This window comes from Wasmannia auropunctata, unplaced genomic scaffold (assembly GCF_000956235.1).
Source record: "Wasmannia auropunctata unplaced genomic scaffold, wasmannia.A_1.0 LD336069.1, whole genome shotgun sequence".
NCBI lineage: Eukaryota > Metazoa > Arthropoda > Insecta > Hymenoptera > Formicidae > Wasmannia > Wasmannia auropunctata.
In genome coordinates, this window is record NW_012026821.1 from 2,414,069 (window position 1) to 2,439,902 (window position 25,834).

Genomic DNA, 25,834 nt, shown 5'->3' on the forward strand with positions numbered 1-25,834 from the left:
ATTTACGTTACGCGCGATATTATATATATATATAATTGACGACATTTATACTGAATTATGCAGGTTAATCCATTTGATTCGGTTAACGTTTCGAACGTATACAAAAAAATGAAACACCGTTCACATTATAGAAATCTAGTGAGTCCGTGCTTTGCGATTTGCTTAGTATTAACGAGAGGTTGATGAAACTTTCAAAGACGCGGAACGCGGACACACAGTCAGCTCAAATACAGCCATTCATCTTTACGTCTTCTTCTTAGTTTTCGCCGTAGTCTTTGAGGGCGTAGCTTTCTTTTTGCTCGGTTTTTCGGTCTTCTTTGCGTACTTGTCGATCAGAGAGTCGAAGAAACTGTCCGACTGATTGGCGCGTTCCTTGTTACGATTCTGTATCACCAGCGCGAGATCGTTCGCGGCTGCGTTTTCCTCGTTCTCGATCTTCAACATCTTCTCCAGACGTTCGGCTTCCGCCGCTTCCTTGGCCCACTGTAATCAGAGAAGCCGATCAGGCAAGCCAATTAACATGAGAAGTCGATGGCTGTTTACTGTCCGGCTGGAGAGGCGGCTTAGTCAGCGCGCGTTTAGTCTAAATTGATAATTCGATCCAGAACTCGCCGCGGAAGGCAATAGATTTTTCAGAATAGATAGCGGCCGCTCTGCAAGACGCACAAGCGCGTTCCCTGTTAACGAGATTGATTACGACCCGCACGTAACAAGCGTGAGCTCCTCTCTACGCGTTATGTATTTCTATTTCAGAAACGCGCCACGCGCCGTCGATCCTCGAGAGTTTATTAGGTGCACGCGACTTCGCGTTCAGAGCGGCATGAAGCAGCCTCTCTTCTTTTTTTTTTCTTCTTGGGGAACGGCGCAGTTTGATTTCAAGGGGGTCATCGATTTTATCGGTGGTCGAAGCGACGCTGGATGTGCGTCACTTACAAGCGCGACTCGCGGGTCGCCAAGCAAAGACGCAGTACCGCGGCGCATCGCGGTCTACATCAAGGTCTACAGAGACTACGGGGCCGTGGTAGAATCCTAGAACGCAGCATCGCGAATCCGGTTCGCTATGTTCGCACTTTTCAAAGCTTCCGCACGGTCGGATTTTGCTTTTCGGCAGCGTCAGACTACCTCCCGAGGTACATAAGCGTCGATGACGCTTCATATCGCGCGTGACCTACTCCATAATCCGCTGCTGAAGAAATTCCGTTATTTATAATTTCTGGCAAGTACGTTTAACTGGCTGCCTAACGTTGGTGCATTGCACAACGCCACGCGAGAGATTCTGACTGTACCGAGTCGCGCGACGTGGTGGATTCGTCAGCGGTTAAAAACGAGAGGGATCTTATAACGTTACTTCGTCGATAGTATGTTGTTACGACGCGAGGCCTTATTTGTCGAATAAGACTCGGATCATCCGCCTTCTGTCTGAATGAAATGCGCAAATAACAGAATACGTTTTGGAATAAATAACATTTTTCTATTTTATGGTCAACTTTTTTTTTTGTTGAGTTACGTCAATCTCGAGATGACAGAACTATTGCTCGAGCACGCGGACGAGGAAAAGCATTGCTTTTGCGCAAATTATAATATTTTGAAACAGATCTCTCTCAGGCCGTGCCAAATATCATCGAGGCCGTCAACACGTGCCGCGTATCCGCCCGAGTCGAAGGCGGGAACTTTTTTTCCGCGACCTTGCAGCGTGGTCTGAGGTCTATATTGATCGGAATATCGCGCCATGTCTCGGCCCAAGGAAATCGCGCTAAATAATTGACAGCCATCGATGGCCACGGATGGCGCGAAGTCATGTTTAACACGATCGTGTCATCGGTGTGGAATCCTACGGAGAATTGACTGCGCGGCCCTCAAGTTCGCCTCGTGGATCGACTGACGGGAGAAGCTCTTGGAAAAGCATGTGCGCGGAAAACGCTATACGCGTGTCTATATATGTTGAACGATAAGGATCATCTTATGGAGAAACGCAGTTTCTCGTTATAATGGGACGCTTTATTAGCGCTTTATTCAAGGCCGCTCAAACGAAATCTACGCGAGAGAACTCATTTTTCTCTCTCTCTCTCATTCTCTCTATCTCGTTCTGTCCTCCGTCTGGCGCGACCGACCTCGGCGGATTCTCCGCGCGCGAGATGCACCTGTTGCACGAAGAATGACGGAAGCTGCCGTGCGAACTTGACTCCTAACAGTGACGCCTTTGAGCGTATATTTAACGCGTTTGTGCGGGGCAACGCCGAATGCAAACCGTTGCAAGGTCGTTACGTAACGCCCGACCGCGCGATTGGACGATGACACTTGGTAATTATTTCATTACCACGCGACGACCGAGCCGCCGCTTTAATTGCAATTAAAATTGTTTCTCGGCATACGCATACATTCCGCTCCATTGGCTTTTCCACTTGGCAAGCGTTCCACGATGTTACAACATGTTACCGCGCCCCGAGTGATTCCAAGAAACGAAGCCATACGTTCGATCACGAGATCAAAGATTCGCTATGTTTAGTAGTAGCTGATAAACTTTCGGCAACACTTTCGATTTTCTCGGGAATATATTGAATCAGCGTTCAACAAATTCATGCCAATTGGAAAAGTTGCGAAATCAAAACTCGCGCATAATTTATCTCTATTTTGTCTCATACCGTTTCACACTGTGTCTCACAGCAGCAACGTTACTGACGCCTTATCTTTGGAGTGTATATACACTGTAAATATGTATTTTTTACGGCTACGTGACAAATTAAATTAAATTAAATTTCCTTCAGCAGAAAAAACGCGATGATCAAATTTAGCAAAGGGCTTTCGCGTGCCTGTAATAATGTACATTTAGATGAATTGCCTGGAGGTGGCAATAAAATAAATTAAAAATATTAAATAGGTATAAATTAAATATTAAATATAGAATTAATTTTTTCTCGCAATTTTTTAATATCCATCCACGACACCTACGCATCAGGTTTAGCTGGTGTTGCCATTTCTGAAGAAAAGTTTTTTAATTCTGAAGAAAGTTTCACCCATCTTGACCACTTCTCGTTAATTATCTGCATTTGGTTAATCCTACGAAGCGTCTTTGGGAAAATGCTCGGTAGCTATAAGGATAAGTTACAACGTTAAATACATAAATGCGCGCTTAGAAAAGTCCAGGTCACAACACAATGAATTCGTTCCTTAGATCGGCGAGATGTCAATTCGATTCTCTCCTGCGTGGCCTAATTGAAATTTATTCTGTGCGACCCGCTGATCTGGACGATAAAGAAGGCGCGCTCGTGACTAAAATCTTTCCGCAAACGCATGCCCAAGGACGATGACGGCGATGAACGTCACTAGTGCAGCGGCCGGTCGGGTCTTCGGTGCCGAATTCTCCGGACACTCGGTCGGCTTGGCCGTCGTTATCGGTCGAACTACAGTCACCCTCCCGTTGCCATCCTGATAATTCTGCAACGGTGGATGTACGGTGACCGTCGATTCGTAATACGGAGCTTGGTAGAACTCGTCCGTCGAAGGTGAGTGCATCAGTTCCGGTGACGAGGGTCTAACATAATGCATGCCGGATGCCGTCGTAGTCTGCGGTCGATCGTACTCGACGGGATCCACGGCGATGATCAGGTCGTCTTCGACGTTAGGCTTATACGATGTTTCTTCGACAATCATTTTACGCGGGTCGTGCCCGTAATACGGCGTTTTCGTCGACCATGTCGTTCTGTCGGTCGTCTCTTCAGCAGGACGGCGGGATTGCTCGTGACGTTCGTGCACCCAAGGCGAATCGACCGAATGCTCGATTGAGTCATCCGTGGACCAAATAATCATGTCCGAAATATCGGACGGTCGCGTCACTTGAATGGACCCATGCGGCGTTCTTTCGATACCGTCGGATGTTGTGGCATACAGTGGATACGTCATAGTGTTTCCCGCCTGCGATGATCTGCCTGATTCTCCTACCGTTTCGCCCTCTGAAGATCCTGTAACTCGTGATTTCTCCGTGGGATACGATGGATAAGGCATCGTTTCGCGCGTTGGAATGTACGGCGGGTATGTTGGTGGCGGCGGTGGCATATCAGTTCCCGCTATCCCGTTGTCTTCCGATAATGGTACCACGGGTGGTACTCGTGTTCTTTCCGACGTTGGGTACGACCAATAGGGCGTCGTTTCGTAGGTCGGATATGGGGGATACATTAAGATGTGTTCCGTTCGCGATGGTCCGTCAGTTCCCGACATCCTGATGTCTTCCGAGGGCTGCGCTCGCGACGTTTCCGACGTCGAGTACGTGTAAGGTATTACCTGATGCGACGACGACTCCGATGGTACCTGCGAGGAACTTGTGTCCGGATATATCGGTTCCACTCGTGGCAAGGGCAATTCGTCCTGTCGCTTCGGTGTCCATGGCCGTACGGTCGTGGTTGACGGTTTCCTGTGGCGCGCACGATGCTCCGGAATGGCTGGAAAAAACGTCTTGTCTCTCGTCGCGTAAGGTTCTTCCGATTCTGGAGGTGGTTTTCTATCAGGGTGCAACCTTTCGCGATACGCTGGCACGATTTCTCTGTCTTCTTCCACGTAGCCCCTCGGTGGGACATGAACTTCGATTGTGTCACTGGTAAGTCTTCTCCACTCGGGATCTTCCACGAAATCAACGCCCTGATTCTCAAGGAACTTGCCGACGGCATGCGGGCAGGCAAACTCGGAATTCTCGCTGAGGAATATGCGCTTTAGTTCCCGCAAGCGTGACATCTCATCGAGATTCAGACATCGCAGTCGGTTTCCCGAGATTCTTAAGTCCACGAGACTGGGTAGATTCGTGTAGACACCGTCTTCAATGTCGCGTATCTCATTGTAATTGAGATCAAGATACGTCAGCTCGTCTAAATCTTCGAACCATGACGCTCTCACGGTAGTTAAGCGGTTGTTGTCCAAGCTGAGTTGCTGAAGATTGACGAGGCGTCGAAAGGCGTCCGCATCGATGTCGTCAATCTCGCATTGCGAGCAGCTCAATACCAAAAGATTTCCGCCGAATCTCGAGAACGTGTCGGCGGTTATGCTGCGAAGTGGCATCCTGACGATTCGCAGTTTCTCGGTTGTCTCGGGTACGGTGGCCAACTCAGAGGGGTGGCCACCCTCGCAGAGATATTCCGACATGTCCTCATTCGCCACTTTTCTGCACGATGCCGCGGCATTGCCGACGAACGCGGTTAGCAAGGCGAATAACACTAAACACGCGGCACGATCCATTTTTTTTTTTTGGATTGGCGCGTAAAAAGATTACAGGCAAAACAATGCAATTTTTCGCTTCGATTAATGGTAACAATGATTGTAAAAGAAACAGCCCTGTATTGTAATCATTTCGACGATTAAACGGAACGAACCATCGCGAAAGGGATTTTTCGTTCGAGCTTTACGATTAACGACAAACGGTCGAACTAATTGTAACGCGGACTGAAGCAGTTCTCGCATTCGTAGGTTACTTATTTACTAGACCTTCCCCTCCTAGTGGTGCTTCTATTTCTCCTACTACCTTCCACCCGTCAAGCTGTATAGTCGATCGGTAAAAATAGAGAAGCTTGAAAATAGAGCGGCGGGGCGTTAAAAGATTGTTGAAGTGACATTTAGCGAGTATGTGTTAACGCGATTTAAAATTCGCGCTACGATTGTAAATGATCGATCACGGTTAGAGATCGATACACAAGTAGTATACGAACGCGGGTGTTGCGAATCGGAAAGTAGCATCGGGTGACAATAACGTTTCGCAACAATGTTTTCCATATGTTAATTCAATTGGTTCAAAAATTGATTTTTTTTAACATTTTAAAAAATTTCCAAATCAATAGATATAAAATTAATTAATTTTGTAATCGAATAATAATTTTGATTTTACGATTTTTATTATTTACGTCGGATAGATGAGAAAACTATTGAAAACGATATTTTTTGAACATCGAAATAATATTAAAAAAAGCAAGCTAACATTTGATGATAATAGGATTAATAGAAATTATAATTTTACAAATGTATCAGAAAACATCTTTTTAAAGCATTACAATTTTATCAATTAAATCGAAATTTTGAAAATGGAATAAATAATGTTCACAGACGTACTACTAACATCTACTTACAAGTTTTAATTCGTCTTTTGTGTTCTATTACGATTTCAAAAGCTATTTTCTTATAGCTCATTTAATATATTTTTTATGATGTTTTATTTATAAATTAAAGACATTATATGCAATATCTTACCTTTCTTTTTCTGCGCTGCTTTTTCTTATCATTTTCATTAGTGAAAGCTGTATATTCTGGAACTTCACCCCTCTTTATTAGGTCTTCAATTATGGCGTGTAGTCTCGGTTCTTCATCACAGTTGGTGAACGGAACAGCTTCCAGAATGTAATCCATATCTCCTTTACCTAGAAAAAAATATAAATATATATAGACTATATGTATAAAATAAATGTCAATATACTATAATATTGATACAATATATGCAATATAAAAGTGTTTCTCTTGTTCCACATCTAATCTTGGCAAAATTTATACCAAATTTATTTTTTTCTACAAAAATGTATTAAATATCTTATTTGTGTTAAAAAAAATTATTTTTAAAATCATTAATACGAACAAAAAAACTAATGTTTCTAAGATTATCTATACTTACTGTCTGTATACGCTCTTTTGAGATCCTTGATTTCCGTCTCTGATCCCTTGTAATTTTTCTCATAATTATTGATATCCTCCACAGTGATTGGTTTAAATAAGGACCGCCAATAATCTGCCCAATTCCGCATTACGACCTCCTCGCTTTCTTCGTCGTACTGGCCGGATTCATCGTAAATCTTGCGCTTTTCGGTGTCACTGAGGATGGAATGTATCCTACCGAGAACTTTGAACTTCTCCGTCGCCTCCGCTTTGATATCCTCCTCGACTCGATCCGGATGCACGAGTAGCGATAGCTTATGGTAAGCCTTCTTAACTGATAACAGAAATAACGAACGATTGTTATTATAAAATAAAAATATTCGGGAGTCAAAACTAACGGAGAGGTTAGGACGCTCCAATGACAACATCACCAATTACCTTGCTTGTCGTTCGCAGTCTGCGGTATTTTCAATACATCGTAAAAGTTACGAGCGCCGAAGTACTGCTCGCACAGATCCAGTAAGCTTGCCATATCGTCAAGTATTCAAATAAAACACCACAAATTTTTAAATCCGCAGACCGTAAATAACGAATGTGACAACGACGCGGTCAGCTGTCCCTCCGCCACATTTTACCGGAACCGGGTTTATACATAAACTATTTAAATCGACCGTCGAGGGTGACATCTACCACCGCGGCACGGAGGCTCTCGCTTCGTCGGTAACGACACTCCCGTCGTTACCGATCGTGTCACCGCCAGCTGCGCCTGCGCTCTCTGTCGTTTCCGCTGTCTTCGATCGCGCACGGGCCGCACGGCTCTTTCTCGCGTGGTTTCTTTTCCGGTTTGTCAAAATGGTAAGACGGTGCGAAAACGTCCTGTTTGATCGAAAAATCGCGCGATATTACGCCGCCGCTTGTTAATCGCGATAAATGAACGTGACCGTAGGACATTGAATTGCTTGAATTCAATTAACGACGAATATTTCTCTTCGCAGGGTATCGACATTAATCATAAGCATGATCGGAAAGTGCGGCGAACGGAGCCCAAGTCGCAGGATGTGTATTTACGACTCCTCGTCAAGGTAAAATCGTCTTGCCTTTGATGTTATTTATCTCACGTGTCTGTACCCGCGAAGCGGGGCACATGTCGAACCGTACCTCAGAAACCCTCATTTCGATTTTGCTGAGAATTAGAGATAATGCACGACTGTTGCTCTTTCACGACGGTTTCTCATTGAGGTTAGTTTTCACATGTATGGTTACATGTGACATACAAGAGCGCCGCTTCGTATCGTATACTTTTCTTTAATTTCCTTTTACTCCTCGATCGGGTGAAACGAAAAAGATTTAGTGTTCGTGTAATTACTGGCGATTCGTCAACCTTGAGTTTTCAAGATTGCGAGCTGCACTCTGTGTCAGATCTCTGCGTAGGTCTGATTCAATTTGAAAGTTCGCTAGAGAAACATTTGTCAACTATCCTATCTCGCTTATTTGCAACATAAAAAGGCGATTATTATAGTTGATACATGCATTAAATGTAAATACATATGTTTTGCAATTATAGTTCTTTTAATTGTAACGCCTCCTTTTGTTGGGACAAAATTTTATAGAATTTTGATGATGCGCTTTACAAATATTTTTCTCAATTAATTTCTTTATACAAGTCTTTAATAAATTGTGCATTCTTATGAACTTTCTAAAGGAAGCTTCAGGTTTGAGAGCCTACAAGTTTACTGGGAATTGTAATTAATGTAGCAAACGCTTTATTGCAGCTGTATCGGTTCTTGGCGAGACGAACAAATTCAAAGTTCAACAAAATTATCCTGAAACGACTGTTTATGAGTAAAATTCACCGACCGCCAATTTCACTGGCACGAATCGTGAGGTTTATGAAGAAACCTGGCAGGGAGAATTGCGTCGCCGTGATCGTCGGTACCGTCACTGATGACGCCAGGATCTTCGAAGTCCCCAAGTTGACGGTAAATGGCCACACAGATATACAGATATACTGACATCGAAAATCGTGTTAGACTCGTATTATATGGCAGTTGATTTTTTTGTTTATAGGTGTGCGCTTTACGCGTGACTGAGAAGGCTCGGGCGCGCATCTTGAAAGCCGGCGGCGAGATCATCACGTTCGATCAACTGGCGTTACGCGCCCCGACTGGAAAGCGCACGGTCTTGATGCAGGGACCGCGTAACGCTCGCGAGAGCGTCAAGCACTTCGGCCTGGCGCCTGGCGTGCCGCATTCTCACACGAAACCTTACGTGAGATCTAAGGGCCGAAAGTTCGAACGGGCGAGAGGCCGTAGACGCAGCTGCGGTTACAAGAAATAAGATGTAACACGCGTTTCGACGGACGTTCCGTCTGTCGTAGTCTTTTTTTTTCACGCGGTCAAGTGGCTGAAAAATAAACATTGGCTTCACAACAATCTCCCGTTCTCTTTTTTGTCGCGCTATACATATCCAGATTTCATTCTTTCGAATTTATTAGAAACTCTCATGTATCTCGTAATCTACATAGTCTATTAAGTTTATAAATTAACATTGATAATTCATAATTTTAATGTCTGCAAGCATATAGTAAATGTGTCAAACATTAAATATAAAATGAAATAAAAGATTATGTAACATTAAATTAATTAACAAAAATAGTTTTGTTTTTTAATCAATATAATCGCGGTGATCGTTGGTTGAAAAACAGTATGCATGTACATACTACGTTTGACAGGTTTGACTTGACGAAATAAGGCACGCGTTGAGGTTAGGGTCATCTCGAATCGAACTCGACGAGAACTGCTTAATCGAGTCCGACTCGACTTTAACTTTGACAATGAGTAGCGAGTACCCGTACATCCCGTTACGCGAACCGTGGCGCGGTGTGGTGCGGGCCGTGCGGGTGCTATCAGTCGCCATCTTAGCGACCGCGATCGGTCCCATTCTCCGTGTCCTCGGGGTACCCGTCGTATGTTCGGCGCGACTGTGCGCAGCGTCGTCACGGTAGGCAGCCAGCCCCCCGTCGTCGATAGTTAGCGCGGTGCACCGGGAAGCGAGCGGGCGGTGACGGTTTGCCGGTGCACGAACGGCCGGCGGCGCGGCGCGACGGCGACGGGAGAGCGGGCCATCTGCGGCAGCGACGGCGGTGGCGGCGGCGGCGGCGGCGGCGGTGGAGGAGGTGGTGGTGGCGGTGGCGGAGGCAGCGGCGGCGGCCGAAGGTGGGCGGCGGTACGACGCGTCGAGCGTTCCTCTCCTGGCCCCAGCCCCGGCTTTAAAGCCCAGCTCCAGCTCCGGCTCTAGCTGCTCCCGGCTCTAGCTCCGGCGGCTCTAGCTCGAGTATCCCCGGTACATCCGATCGCTGCTCTCTCGCTCCGCTTCGCCTCGGTCCGCGCAAGACTCCGCGCGACGAATCCCGTGACGTAGCCGTAGCGCGTGACAATTTCGGCTGTGCGGCGTGAGGTGCGGAAGCTCCGGAGGTCCTCCGTCGAGCCTAAAATTCGGAAAGCGAAGGAATAAAAGAGCGCGAAGGAAAGAGAGAGAGAGAGAGACATAGAAAGAGGATAGTCCTCTTGCACGGCAGCTGCAATCAGCGATCGTCTTTGGAGGGAACGAGAAGATGAGTTGCCAACGTAACGCCGGCAAGATCACGGTGCCGGACGATCTGCGTGACGTCCTGCTAGAGTTCACAATCAGCTACCTGCTGGAGCAGCCCGGCGACATCATCGACTACGCCGTGGACTTCTTCACGCGGCTACGCGACGCACGGCGTACGCAGATAATCCAGGCGGAGGTGCCCACGCCGGACGAGTATGTCGATGAGGGTGAGTCTCGAGAACGAGAAGGCTACATCTTCTCTCTCCTCTCTTTCTCTCTCCTCTCTCTCTCTCTTTCTCTTTCTATCTCTTTCCCTGTCCTCGTCTCGCGTTATCTCAGGGTTCTGTCAATGACGCTTATTCACAGCTAACCGAACCAAAAGGTCTAAAAACAAGATGGATAAATCTATAAAGGTCCATTCTGCAGCTTTACGATCAAAACGGAATTATGGCCTTGTTACGTTTTATCAAGAAAGAAATAAGAAACAATATCAGTCAAATTGATATTTGTCAAGATTTTTCCATTTCGCAGGCAACAGTGTTTCGCTATTGTCTTTTCTTAATTTCTTAATTAAATAAAAAAATTAAGACTACAGATAATCGGCAAGACATTTGAGAAACTTGTCCGATAGTAAGGATTTGCAACTGTCATCTCGGATATCCGAGAAATTAAATGGTTCTCTCGATATATCTCTCTTCAAATTATGAGAAAGAAAATCAGATATTGTTTGTGCAAGCATAGAAAGTGACGGATAGCTCGGTTAACTGGTCGTGATTAGTGTCAATCATAACGTTGGTAGAGTCAAGCTTAAACTGTGGTGGAGAGTTCTGCTCGAATCGATATCGGTTGTAAGTTAAAGCGTGTAGGGTCGATTCCGCCAACGTCAATTGACTCGTCGTCGTCGTGGTTTCGATTCTCACTTTCCTTCCGGGGGTGGGTAAAAGAGGGGCGCGCGCGGACAGGCAGGCGGAGGGAGGAAAGGTCATAATTCCGGATATATAATACAGAATATACCGTAATGTCAGTAATTTACCAGCGATAGATAATAGTTTAATAACATCGCGCAATCTGTCATTTATTTCTTTTATCTCGCGCTGTATCTCTCTCTCTCTCTCTCTCTCTCTCTCTCTCTCCTTATTGATTGATAAGTTTAATGATATTAGACGATTGTCGATGAACGGGGGTGTCGGTCGGATCGGTCAATTATCTGGATTTTGCCGATGTGCCAATTAATTCCGGGGGTTAGTTCAACCAACTCACCCTTTTCCACGGGATCGTGATATCGGTGATGTAATATGGGCAATTATATGGAATTAGCGCCGAACGGTTTATTGATGGAATCGGTTTTCAGGCCAACGCACGTAATGCAAAATGTATGTCTGAACATACGCCGGGATGTTCCACTGACAAGAAATGTGATGTCGAAACGCTCCTATTATTTGCATCCAATTTTGAGTCGGCGTCGAATTCGATGCGGCTTAGACGTCCTTCTCCTCTCCTCTTTTTATCCTTCTGTGACACCGATATCCGATTTCTTTTACGAAAAACAATACCGCTCTTCCTCTTCCCTCTTTTTTCCAGATTAATTCAATTTTCGACTCCTGATCTGATCTGAAGGAGGAAATCCCTTAAATCTCTAATGGATCGTAAGATAAATGCTTTTAGGATATTATTGGATCCCTCTCACTGTCAGACGGGCGAAAAGAAAGTACCTCTGCCTCGAGTTACACGAAGTATCCCTCTTTATAAAATTGCACGGATTATCAAACTCCATCGCTCAACTATTACGTTTTGACATTTTGATGAACAACTCTTTGGGGGAATGAAAATAGATGTTCGGGTTAATATTTCTTCTTCATCAATATGTATTTCCTCTTTCTATTTCTTCCAATTGTCTTTCTTATTGCCACATATATGTACAGGCTCCTTCGCGAGTTATCTGATCGTCGCGAAGATCGACCTTGCGGTATCCCATGTTACGTCGCCATGGGTAGAATACTGATAAATTATTCGAGAGAGTCTCGAATCAAGATTCTCATTCTTTCGCGGCTCCTTTTGTCATCCGTCAAACGCGTTTCTCAATCTCGCTCGGGCTGAAAGTATAGTATAAGCGGCAATCGATCGGGATCCCTCCGGAAATTCTCTCACGTGGTTTCCGCGCTCTCCTTTCCCTCTACCCCGGGACGAGAGCCAAGACTTTATAGATATCGTCATCACGTGAGGCGAGGGGAGAGCGTCGCTTCGCCCTTGCCGAAGATGCGCGTCCGAGGCGCGTCTGACAGAAGAAATTTCCGCTTACGAAGTGGAAGTACTTCGGTCGATTTTTTTTTGTTGTTCGAAGTAGTTTCGCCGAAAGTCTGAATGCCACTTCAGCTCGCTTCCGCGCTCGTACTTTTCCAAGACCTGCGCGCGATTTGAAAAACCCGATCGCTCTCTCGCTCGCTCCTGCTCGCATCGCCAACACGATCCAGTCCGGTCCGGTCAGGCGCTGTCGCGAGACGAGATTCTCGGATGCGCGGTGGATTCGACAGTTTCTCGTGCAGCGCTTAGCCGGCACAGCGACCGCAATCTCGTCCCGTCGCGTCGTTCCTGCCTGTGCGGTGTGGTTGATCATACCCGATTTCGATCGCGATTTTTCTGTGCTTCATCTTCGCTCCTCGAAGAGGACCCACGCGAGCGTGGATTAGCGCGAATTCGATATCTCGTAGTAGATGTATTCGCGAAGGGAGTTCTTTTCCCAGCCGAAGTCATATAGTTGAACATCACCCTTCGACAGTCGGAGCACATCCCTCCGATTCGTTCGACTGTTCTGTTTACTCGCGATCGTTATAGAGATAAAAATGCTCATAGAAATTTACGTGTAGGAGAAGGAAAAAGAAACGCCGATTATTTATGACTGCATTATTCTGCACGCGGATGTTACGTTCCGGAGTTGTTTACCGCGCGCGCCACGTTTATTTCGTACCACGTCGAAATTTCTTCCGCTCCGCGTAGTATTGTGATAAAATCGTGTCTGTGAATCACCTGTAAGTAGATACGAAACGTCGCCTACGACATATATACTTGTTTCGTGTCAAGTGTACGTTGGACGTGCTGTCAAAGAAGGACGAACGTGTCCCTCGTTCCTGCACGTTTCTGCCGTGTGTACTTTTCCTCCCGCGGCCCAAATGTCGCTCGTCTCCGTCATCGAGCCAGTGGATGACACAGGTGCGAAAGAACGAAATACCGTGAAGTTTTTTTCGTTGTCCGAATTAACGGCATTAAAGGCGAAACTTTCGGATAATTCGTCGCACGACACTTTCGCGACACTGAAAACTTTGTCACTCCTGCGGGGATTGGTAAAGAAGTAACAAACTTGCGTTTGCTCGGAACAAATACCGCGAGTTTTTAACTGCGTAAAGTTACATTGTTTTTCTCTCGAGACATCTTCGCCTAACGCCGCGAAATAAAAATGAATACATCGTCAATTTTTACAAAATAAATTATTAATTAACCTTCGACTTTTCAAAAACAATTCTCTTGGAAAACGAAAAGATTTATTCTATACGTTTTCGATTTGTCTACTTTACATAGAATTATCCTGTTACCACTATGTCATGGAGAATCCTGTGTTGCGCAGCACGACAGCTGGAAAATACATTTGTAATGAGGACGAAAGACGCGACGAAATAAAGTTTTTTACCTCACAAGGAAATTCGTGTCTCTTGAAGAAAAGAGATAGTACGGTATCGCGTTCGATACATTCGCACTCGACGTATCCGAGGTGATTCAAGACGAAAGGTCAACACTTAAGAAAGACGTCGACAGTGTGCCGTTACAGGGGCAAAAAAAAAAGGTGTCGACGAGTCTCAAATTGCGAAGAGAGATCGAAGATGAAATTTACGCAAGCTCTTCTATCGCGTAAAGGGTTACTTCAAGGGATATGGCATTTTTCTTTGTGATTCACCATTCAAAACGCTAATGTGTTAAAACTCCGAAAATTGCTATTCCTCTTTCCTTTATTATCTCCGGAGACCGGAGATTTCGTTGCAGCTAATGACTGAACGGCCAACGCAGCCTTTCGCATTTACATAATTGAACGACAGACCATTTTTTACGTGACGGCTTTCGCAATCCACGCGTTGAATTCTCGCGGTGACTGTTTTTTCGAAAATATAATTTGTGCAATTAAGTAAATGTCAAACTTGACGCGATAAACACGCATACACATTGTCATATATTATAAAACATCTCATTTTATTATCGCGTATGGTTGTGTATTTTTAGATTCAAACCACAGCCAACTAAAAATCATTCATATTGAACGATATTGTTAACTTTTTTCCTTGTTCTTCCCATCGTTAATAAACACCTGTGCTGAGTTAAACTACGCCATTCTTCGGCCTTCTCTAATTATATATCTTGTTTTACACTTTAATCGATCGACATTTAATCAATTTAATTAACTTTCATATTTTATTCTTTTCTCAGTTTAATCGTAAATTGTATTTCTGCTTAATCGAAATGTCTCTTTTGTATTTTAGAGCCACCAATCGGCCGGTTTGCTTCCAGAAGGAAGAGCGTTTTCGCGGAAACTTACAATCCCGAGGATGACGAGGAGGATGACGGCTTCAAGGTACATCATCTGTGTTATTATTATACGATCCGCGAAAACTATCGTGCACGTTCCTGATAACGAGACCGCACGAATGAGGCGATCGTTTGCGAGGTCTCGCTTCCATTATGCCTTTCAAAAAAAAAAAAGGCCTGCAGAAGTCTTTCGAATCGATTGAACAATTTACGTGTCGATGCGTTACGATAAATTCTCTGTCGATGAAATCGCGCCAATGATCGCCCGCGTAATGACGTTCTATTGGTTTGATGGTTGCTTGAACAACGGCAGATTTGTTCGTCCTAAAACGCCGTTTCTCTTCTCCGACACGTCGTCGCAGTGCCGTCGCTTTTAAACCTTCTATTCTCGGATGTCGCAACGTCCGATATTTTTCCCAGCAGCGAAGCCTTTGAAAGTATGCACTTTTTACGCTCGTCACGTCCGTCGAATTGGCGAAAACGACGACACGTCGATCGTAGCTGCGTAAGTTAATCGCCGAGACCGCAAAAATTGCGCGTTCCGCCGCAAGTGCGTCGCGTCGACGTAAATAAAAAGTTCCTACGCAAATATGAAGGTGAAAATAAAAATTCAATACGGGAGAAATTATAACGATAAAGTTTTCTCGGAGATTAAAATGTTGGAATCGCACCCCTGGTCGGCGGTCTCACTTTTGGCGTGATGCTGATCGAAAGAGCCATTCACGCGCTCTTATACGCGTTTCATTAATTATTTTCGTAGAGCTAGTGAATTCTAAAATCGGTCGGCGCCGAGGAACGTGGCGCGAAGTAGAGGCACGCAAGTAGAAGACTGCAGGTTTATATAACGCATTCGCACGTATTCGCGCGTTATCGCCGGTATGTATTTCTCGTCGACGAGAGGCGACGCGGTGACGAGCGCGCTCCGTCGACATACGAGGTAGTTTAGGTTTTTTTTTTCGGTGGTGGCAGAAAATAGCTCTCTCTCTCTCTCTTTCTCTCTCCCTCTCGCTCTCTCCCGTTACGAAATGTCGTTATACGTCGCGCATGTATATATATGTGTGTGTATTATGTACACGAGGTATATAATATATATCACAGTCTATTAAAGCATAGCTGACGCGCAGTCTCTCCCGCTCTCTCTCTCTCTCTCTCTCTCTCTCGCGGCCTGCTGCCGCGCGAGTGACGAAACGCGAACGAACGAAGAGTTACTTTGCTCGGCGATGCGAGGTCGACGATGTACCTTTGTGACGTCAGGCCTCGTGTTCGATAACCTGGCACGGACGTGATTTACATGTATGTATGCATCACCGTCGTGTGTACGTATCGTACATACGCGCACGTGAATGAGGGAGAAAGAAGCAGCGTGCACACGTGTGTACGTGTATGTGTATCGGTGGGGTAGTAAGGGGGTTTTGCGAGGGGTCGCCGGCGATGGGTCGGGTTCGACGAGAGAAAGAGAGCATTTTCACAAAGATAGCCCTGGTGAATCCGATTATCGTCACCCCGTGGTGGCTGGTTACTCGAAGAGGAAAATCGGCTATCTCTTTCCCCCCGTAGGCCAGGCCGACCGACCGACCGACCATGTTTTCTCTCTGCATGCTACGACCAGGACAATAGCAGAGAAAACTGGGACACTCGCGATTTTTAGAAAGGCCAAGACTAGACTACTTCGACATGTACGCAAACCTCCTTAACCGTTTTACGATAAAAGGTACACTAGATCTGCGTTTTTTTTTTTAATGGTAAATTTCTCGGATCAATTTGGAGTCGATTTTTCCCTCGGCGAAGATATATAGAGAGCAATTGCCTACGATATTCGCGTTAAAAGCAAGAACGAAGGACTTTCCACAAATTAAACTTCAGGACGTTGAATAGGTAAAAAAAAAATACATACACTCAACTAATTTCTTCAGTTAAGGAATGGAATTTTAACTAAGTTGAGAAGATAGGAAAATCGATTTTAAATTTCGGTATACCGAAAGCTTAAATACATCGTTAAAATATATCGCGCGCGAGAAAAACGGGACACATGCACGATCGAGAGGATAACGCCGCCGAATGTGCGACGAAATAACAGTTTTGCAGGTGGCAAACGTCGACAAACGCGGTTGACCCTCGGCGAAGTTCTAATCATATACGACACACGCGGCCCGGTCGCACAATAGCGCGGCAGATGGGACACGTCGGTAATGGGAACGTGCAGCTAACGGTTCCCTGCGAAATTGATCGTTTCTGTGTGCAACAATTGGCGACGATAACGAAACAAAAGAACCCGCCGCTCTTGCGCGGAGAGACCGATTACCGCGTGTGTGCACTTGCCTGCAAGCGAGGAGGTAAGTTACGGCTGGCCGCAATAACGCCAAGTCGCTAGTCCGACGCTGCGGAGACGCGAAAGTGCGAAGTTTTAAAGGCGGAATCATTTTTAACGGCAGAGACGCGCGAGCTTTTACGGGCGGAAGAATGTATTAAGATGTAAACGTAATATTAACAGCGGCTCTTCGGGATGGAGGCTATCTCCCGGTTAAGAATGGAAATTTTTAACTCCATGCGGTAGCTGTTTCCTTATGCAGCAAATTTATAACGATTACAAAGATTACGCGCCTCGTAAATGCTTCGAGGCATTAAAGATGCGACATAGATATTAAACGTCTTGAACTTTACGCTTATTATTCTATTTAAAAAAAAATAATAATAATAATAAAGAGGCTCCGCTGCGTAACTTCTATATGACCTGGTGACGTTTTGGCTGTTAATAATTTCGCGAAATACTCTACGCGAAATTGTACAGTTTGATAGTCCTTAAAATCTGACAAACGATGCACTCTATCTCTGAAATAATGGCGAGTGGAGCGTGGGAGAGGTCAAAGTTCACCGTTCCAGGTATCCAGCATAAAGGGCAACATCTCAAGTTTTAGTCAAATTATTTGCTCGTTGTATCTTTAAAAGAGAATTGCACTCTTACGGAAGACCTTATTGTATAATTTCTAGAAATTGAAAATTCGAAGAAATCCAAATCCAAAAAGAATAAACAGCAGAATATTGAATGCAGTAAATATATATCGATGTAGTGATAGAGAATAATAGGTATAACTTTAAATGCTCAATATATATGTATATATATATTAATTTATTAAACAATGTTTCTTGCAAAGAAACGAGAATTCATTTTTGTTATTTAATAAATCAAGACTGAACGAAATATATACTGTACGTTTCACGTAATTTTCACTTGTTCAGATTCTGACTGCGTTAAACTGTTTTCTAATTATTCATCAAGGGAAGAAACTTTCTCGCGGAGACAATGAGGAGACGATGTCTCAATTATGCTGGCGCCTTAATAATGAATTTAGAAATTTCGTGTAAGCTGCATATTTTATTTAAGCTTCATTTTGTCTTCATATGGCTCATTGATTTCAGATGGTCCATCCGAAGAGCGACGAGCAGCGACAAAGGCTCGGCGAAAGCGTGAAGAACATACTCCTGTTTCGCGCTTTAGACGAGGTAAGTTAAACATAGTACATTCAACAGCCATGATCGCAAATAGGAATAGATGTAACAGCGGCTCGGTATACCCGCGCCAGCTGGGCGAAATACCAAGAAATCCACGAATAATCTCTTATTAGAAGCAATCAGTTTTGCCAGCGAGACGATTCGCATAATTGAGATAATTGTTTCTTTCATTAGCGAGTTGTCGATGCGTTCAAATATAAATTTGTTGGTTGTTTCTTGACTAGCAGATAATATTAAGCGTTATAAAATATTTTACTTTTCAATATATATCCTATTTTGCCAGTTTATTTTAATAATCTTTAATTTTTAGTCGATGCGCAATTACACACGTCAAATTATAACGTCGCGAATTGAGAATCGAAGACGAGAACACGAGATTAGTCTAAAAATTTTCGCTTGACGAAAATCGATTTCGTGCTAGTCAAAACTCAATTACGTTAAGAGGAAGCGTGTAATGATGAAACACCTTTGTATACGTATACAAACGTATTTATGTAGTACATTGTGAAAGCGCGTACATCGATTAACGCCGCGATATTAACGTGACTCCCCCTGCTTGCGTACTACAATTTTAAAGCCGATATTTTAAATACCGGACGGTAATATCGCGCTAAAACGTATTTATACGTGTATAATAAAATTACTTTTGCAGGAACAAATGGCGGACGTACTGGACGCAATGTTCGAAAAAACCGTTCAACCGGGAGAATTTATTATCCGACAGGGCGACGATGGTGACAACTTTTATGTGATCGAGAGGTAATACTTTTTCTTTATATATTACAGTTAACGTATCGATAGGCTTCTCCCTTCAGCGGGAAGCTCCAGTGAACCAAGAGGAGATGCACACAATCGACCATCAGTGCTTTTACTCGGAGCTGAAAATATTCGAACAACAATGCTTAGCAGTCTAATTATTTGATTGTTTATCTTGTCGGAAATTCGAAATTCTGTTTTGTCATTGTCGGACAAAACAGAAATACGTAACTGCCTTGCAATCTTCTAGCTTCTAACTTCCGAACTCGCCTCTATCCCTATCGCGTTTCGTGTTTTCAGAGGGAAATTCGAGGTGTACGTCAAAGATCCCGTCACAGCAAAAGATAATCATATTCACACTTACGATAATCGCGGCGCTTTTGGAGAATTGGCCCTTCTGTACAATATGCCCAGAGCAGCCACTGTCAAAGCTTTCACGTCTGGCACACTCTGGGCCATGGACAGACAGACCTTCCGACGTATTCTCCTTAAATCCGCGTACAAGAAGCGTAAAATGTACGAGAATCTTATTGATAAAGTGCCGATGTTGAAGTCTCTGGAGGTAAATATTACACAGCTATTTATATAATTACTTTTCGAGTAGGTTTCGAATATGTTTGTGTTTTTTTTATCTTAAATAGCTCTTGTAAGTTCCTATTTTAAGATCAAATATAATTACTGCATATCTTCTTTATTAAAGCCGTTCCTTTTCTTTAATTAAAAAAAGTATTCAAATTCAAAAGAAAAATAATCTCCAAAAAATATCAGCCTCCCTACGAGATTTACACCGTATTAAATTGAAAAATTTTCCAGTCTTACGAGCGGATGAATTTAGCGGATGCTCTAGTACCGAAACAGTATTCAGATGGCGAGCAGATAATCAGACAGGGCGACACCGCAGACGGAATGTACTTCGTCGAGGACGGCGTCGTCAGGATCACCAGACTCGGCGAGCACGGTCGTGAAATTGAGGTACATTTATAATATAATCGTTAATCCCCGCGAAACGATTCGATTACCGCCAAGCACGACGAGCGCGCCAAGAAAATTCTCTCCTTACTTAACCCGGCACCTTTAATGTCCTGCAGATTAATCGTGTTCCGGCTGGCGGTTATTTAGGCGAGCTGGCACTCGTGACGCATAAACCACGCGCCGCTTCGGCCTACGCTGTGGGGGACGTCAAACTGGCATGTAAGTTTATTTCATTACTGTCCACAATTCCCGAATTGATAGGTAATCAATAACGTTGCGCCGAGTAATTGCGGATATCGATATGTACCGCGGTAATCGGGCTTGTTATGACGGAAGATGGTCGCAGTATATATATACATATACATGTATATATATATATTTTTCTCCACGCGTTTAAATCTATTCTGAAATTTTCTGTATACAGGATACCATACTTTAATGGAATCACACACAAATGACAATTTGTGCTTGCCTAAAGTGATTATTTCATTGATTGAAAACGTTTATTTCTTACGCTTCCAGTTTTGGACGTTGAAGCTTTCGAACGTTTGCTCGGCCCGTGTATGGAGCTTATGAAACGTAATATCGACGATTACGAGGAACAACTAGTCAAAATTTTCGGCAGCAAAACCAACATCTCTGACATTCGATGAACTGTCTCCGGACAGAGCCACGTCGCCATACTGCTGTACCAAAGGACGCGACACTTTCGTACAGCGTATAATATATAACGAGCACAAAAAAGAACTTGTACCACCTACTTCTGAATCTCATCCCGCGTGTTTTCGGGTATCATCTCGGAGTCAACAACTGTTTCGTATGACTGTTCACTTAGACGTATTACCGATTAAGATTCGTCGAATAATAGTTACCAAGTTTATACCTACGACACACATTGAACAAAGCTGTAGGCTGCTCGATTATGTGCGCGTGTATAACGTAACAACACGGTATTAATGACTATTTCTCTAAGACTGTATTGGATCAAAAAGAGAGTATTAGTGCATTCTGTTTACACGCTCGATCGTTTTTTGCGAAACGAATATCTTCATTTGTTGCCTCAGTGAAAAGATCGGAATGTGACATTTTGAGATTTACAGGACATACAAAGCATTATTATAGTATTTAACTTGTCCCCGGAGTGACTCAAGTTTATCTCAATGTATCCAATCTATACGCTCACACACAATTCGTGTATACTCTCGTGCATTATCCATTTTTAAGCAAATCAGCGGCTACATTTGTAAGACATAGTAGGAGTCTAGAATATTCGAAATCGAATGCCCTTCTACCGCTACTCTCTGGCAAAAGAAAATTGCAAATGTAAATTTTACAAGAGAAACGACCACATTATTAATTGAATATTGAACGCGAATCTCTTGCAAGATTTCTACGAAAAATACCTATATATATATATGCATATCACTCTTTTGGAGATAATGAAAGTAACATTGCCATTTTTAATGAAAGCAGGCAGAATTGTACAATATTCTTATACATCCATTTAACAATGTAATATCTTGATAAAATATCAGATCAGACAATCAAGATTTTGTCTATAATTCGCGACACGTAGTAAATACGCATTTCGCGAATAAATATTCACATATACTTACATAACTATGCATCACACGCACATAATAGTAAAATAATTTTCTAATTTGTTATTTTAATTTTACTTTTCTTAATAGAAATTGGTCTCTTATGTATATATGAATTACTTTTTTACGCGTATTAATATAACTTTTATGTTATATTACAAACAATGATTCAGAGATGTTGTTATAACTTTGCACATAATTATTTATGATTAAATTAGTATATATATCACGTAACAGATTTTTACTAAATAAAATCAATTATTTTCTAGTAAAAAAAAAATAAATTCTGATAAAAGATTGTTATATATGTTCTTTATTATAGAAATTGAAAAGATAAATGCCAGAGTCGTACAAATGCATTCTATTTCGGATATAGAGTACTCTCTCTAAAAACTTGCACTAGAAAGTCCAGGTCTAAAGGAGCCTTAAAATTGACTTAAATGCGCGGATATAACGATGCAAAACGAATATGTACATTGCGCGTGTACAAAGTAATATAAAAGAAAATATGTATAGCAACATGCATATAAATGTTACATGAGAAAAAAAGGGGGCATATATTTTCTAATTGCTTTGTACTTGCATGTATCAGATTAGGTGAATTTTAGCGTAAAAAAAAAGATATAGCCGCGCGTTTAAGCCAACATTAAATTCAAGTGTGTCTTGCCATAAATAATGGTAACTCGAGGATCGTTTACGAGAAACCGTCAACTTATTTTTATTACATGTGTACAAGACACGTTATGTGTATGATGATATACATCTATCATCGTGATAAAAGTCCAGTCAAAAACCGATTCAATTATAGTACGGACAGGTGCGAATGCTAGTCACTTTTTATAACCGTGTTTTTGTCACGCTCTCCTCTGACAATTACATCGGTCGCGAAAAAAAAAAAAGAAAAAATACTTTTTATTACGGTGAACCGTATATTTACTACATGACTGAAACTCGCGATATGAAGCGGCAGGGCTTTTTAAATAATATCACAATCGTGTGAGGGAGAAAAGGGAGACTAGTACGAAAGTGAAGAAACGGAGAGGGGATAGCATAGGAATTGATAACCGTAGTATTTTATCAATTACTCTTCACTCGCGGTATTGACGCCTTGCATGGCCTTAATAATTTTTTTTCTCTCTTTCCATGCTCGGCTCATTCTCTTATTAAACAGTGTAACCAAATCTCGCGGAATTCTTCAAGTGAACAATTAAATGAATTAAATGGAGTATCTCGACAATTTGAAGATAATTCACACTTTAGAACGTTAACAGTTGAAAAAAAGCAGTTTGTTTGCCGATATAATATCAGTATCTTTAGTCTTCCACTGTGTCTCCAGGCTGTGATATTATTTTCGACTGAGTATTTCATTCCTTTCTTGTAGTCTCTTACAAGAAGCATAAAAGAATATCGTAATCATTATCGAATTCGCGAGGCATTAAACTGGTGGATTGATTTTTAAATGATTCAACCAACCTATCTCTTATATATGTAAGTGCGACAAAGATTTTAATGGATTAAACAAAAGTGACTTGATCATTGTTGGACACGAGAACAACTCTATACGTATCGCAAAAGGGAAAAAGAAGAAAAAAAAACAAAAAAAAAGCTGATTCGCATACTGAGTAAACTCGATACGCATAAGTACTTACTTGTGTTAGATTACATTCGCTAAATTAAGTGTGAAGTGTTGAAGTTAGAATCTGTCCAATTCGCATTACTGTATCTATCATGAGATTTATCTTATGTGTTGCGTGTTGTCGTTTATGTATGGATGTGAACGTGTTTGCATGCGTGTATGACGATCGAGCCAGTAATTCGTTAATTTATGTTGCTACTATCGATAGTTTACACTCTCCAATAGTTGTATAATTCATGTTATCGTCATTAAAGGCAATACACCGAAATATGTCCTACGGATAAATATTGTAACAGTAGTTGTATGCCTTATCGTGCCACTGGATCTTCGTCTTTCTGCTTTCAAAGGGAGAAAGATTTGTGAAAAATCGAAGATACAGATTTCGTTGTACATCCGCGATCTACACTGCTGGATAAAACGATTAGACACTTTAGTAAATTGTCATAAATGCCTTTATAAGTCAATAACGTTAGTGAATTAAAAGTTGTGATTTCACATGGACGATAAGACATTGACAAGAATTATATAAGATAACTACGTAAAGATTTACTCAAAAAATGATTCAGAATAATTTTATTATTAATACGAGATATTAGAATTTTATTTTTACAACGTTTTTCCAAGAAAGTGTCTTTCTTGGAATTTAAATGTTCATTGTTTACCTCTCAGTTAGAAATTGGTATCAAATTTTATTCATTTATTGAAATATTATTTGAACGTTAAAATTTTTATTTGTTGCATAATGCTATGTAACATGCTTGTATGAACTCATGTCCCAGTAATTTTCACAGTGTTTTGTCATTGTGTCCAGCAATGTATAATTATGTATCCACGTGTTATATCCAACGATGGGCATTCGATTCTCTTTTCTGCAAGTTTTTAAGTAATTCAGCTAGTATAAAATTTCGGATAATTTCGAATATTATTAAAGAATTTTAATGAATTTTAGCGAATCTTTAACTTCTTGAAAATAATTAGTTTTAAGAAATTTTTAAAACTTAAAATTGTTAAAAATTTAATATATTGATAGCTATGTGTGAATTATTGCAATTAAGTTAACAGTATCGCGATTTATACAGAGAATAATCTTAATTTAGATTAAAAATCTCTAAATATACATTTCATATGTGTGTGGTATATGAAACGGTACATGTATCATAAAAACTTTTAATGAACGCAAACGTTTCAAGATTTTCGAAACTGGGGATACCTTTAAAATTCATAAACGTTTTTCGTTCCACGTAATATACAAAATAATTCGAAACTTCCGTAATGATTTAAAGCACTTGTTTCAGCCCATCACTAAAATTACATCGCAATTCTAGTCGAGAGCGACATGCGACATTGAGAAATGTTTCCGACCAAATAGCATGTATCGAATCAGAGAGTTGACGAATTGACAGCAGTAATCCGTAACGGCTAATAATGTGCCAGTAATACTTAGTTTTCATATTTGACTTACGTTTTTCCTTGGTGCAACGATATATTCCTAATGTTTTTAATTTATCAAGCGTAGTAGCGTTAGTAGCTGTTATGTATGTATTAGCAATGTGTCATTGTGCATGTAACAGTGCACTTTGCATCGGACCAATTTCAAGGAGCAATTGAGCTTGCGACGTATCTTTTCTTGCTTTTGCTCGTATTCCTTCTTATCGTAACGTAGCTTCAGCATATTTTTCGCCGATGTAAAAACCCGTTGTACGGAATTCCGAAGTATCATGCGTACTAATAACTGTACTGCCCTCCCGCCCTGCTCACGGTGATTTTAAATATTATTTCTATCGCGCGCGCATCGCGAACTGTAAAATTCATACACAGAGTCTACACGTGACTCGACGGATATCTGCGAAAAGTAAATTTTCAAGTAACTTTCCAAAATCTCTTCCTGCATTAATGCACTTAAAGAAAAGCAATACGAGTCTCAAACTCGATTGCATGCTGACAATCGTCCGGTGTCATCACACGAGAAACGCTTGTATTATGAAAAGTATTTTATGCCTTTATTTATTCTTTTAGAAATCTCTATATTAGCATTTAAATGCTATCGAAATGCTTTCTTCGCTCGTGATCAACAACTGCACTTCTTTCTCCATAAATGGTGATAATATTAATGTTCCGCCACGAAGAAAAAAAAAACAGAGATTATGCTTTTAAATTCCTTCGACAGCGACAGCACGTAAGTTAAACGCGTCGTAGATGCTTACGTGCAATTATAATAAAATGAAAGAGAAGAGTACACTCTCTATATGCGGTTAAACAAAAAAACGATCGGTGACAAAATTTAGGACGTTTGAGGGTCCGAAAGTGTGTACGTCTCTTTCTCTCTCTCTCTCTCTCTCTTTGCGTATTCCCATTGTGTCCCATTGTGTCATTTTCTATTATGTCTTCGAACCAAAGCATGATAAAGAGGAACCTCTCTGATTGTACTGTGAATGTTGAATAAATTTAGAACGTAATTAGCCTTAAAATGTGTCTGTGTACACGTTGCTTGAAGTGTATTACATACATATAGCGGATAACATCAGAATGGTTCTCCTTGTGTTCCACTAGTAATGTAAGTCTTTTAGCGAATTTCTCG

General features: G+C 42.1%; 4 protein-coding genes across 5 annotated transcripts; 2 read left to right on the forward strand and 2 right to left on the reverse strand.

The window, feature by feature from the left end:
* Window positions 1-392: 392 nt before the first annotated feature.
* On the reverse strand, window positions 393-5,638 carry LOC105450139 (mediator of DNA damage checkpoint protein 1-like). The gene is made up of 2 exons (XM_011689844.1): window positions 2,950-5,638; window positions 393-483 (listed from the first exon to the last, which is right to left on the reverse strand). Exon 1 carries the CDS (start codon window positions 5,221-5,223, stop codon window positions 3,271-3,273), a length of 1,953 nt encoding a protein of 650 aa, XP_011688146.1. The 5' UTR covers window positions 5,224-5,638; the 3' UTR covers window positions 393-483; window positions 2,950-3,270.
* Window positions 5,453-7,153, reverse strand: LOC105450227 (J domain-containing protein CG6693). The gene is made up of 4 exons (XM_011689973.1): window positions 7,060-7,153; window positions 6,641-6,955; window positions 6,226-6,392; window positions 5,453-5,521 (listed from the first exon to the last, which is right to left on the reverse strand). The coding sequence occupies exons 1-4, from the start codon at window positions 7,151-7,153 to the stop codon at window positions 5,453-5,455; spliced, it is 645 nt and encodes a 214-aa protein (XP_011688275.1).
* A 53-nt stretch (window positions 7,154-7,206) lies between these two features.
* Window positions 7,207-9,259, forward strand: LOC105450228 (60S ribosomal protein L18; the record flags this gene model as incomplete). Its single annotated transcript, XM_011689974.1, has 4 exons — window positions 7,207-7,476; window positions 7,617-7,703; window positions 8,394-8,600; window positions 8,689-9,259. Coding segments are annotated over 4 exons (834 nt in total), but the record flags the coding sequence as incomplete, so codon positions are not given.
* A 636-nt stretch (window positions 9,260-9,895) lies between these two features.
* Window positions 9,896-25,724, forward strand: LOC105450140 (cAMP-dependent protein kinase type II regulatory subunit). Of its 2 annotated transcripts, none has more exons than XM_011689845.1 (8): window positions 9,896-10,439; window positions 14,736-14,827; window positions 18,199-18,282; window positions 18,944-19,050; window positions 19,348-19,609; window positions 19,861-20,019; window positions 20,136-20,238; window positions 20,542-25,724. In XM_011689845.1, exons 1-8 carry the CDS (start codon window positions 10,235-10,237, stop codon window positions 20,670-20,672), a joined length of 1,143 nt encoding a protein of 380 aa, XP_011688147.1. In that variant the 5' UTR covers window positions 9,896-10,234; the 3' UTR covers window positions 20,673-25,724. The 2 variants fall into 2 exon arrangements, with proteins under 2 accessions (XP_011688147.1, XP_011688148.1); XM_011689846.1 differs by lacking the exon at window positions 9,896-10,439 and adding an exon at window positions 12,650-13,419.
* The last annotated feature ends 110 nt before the right edge of the window (window positions 25,725-25,834 follow it).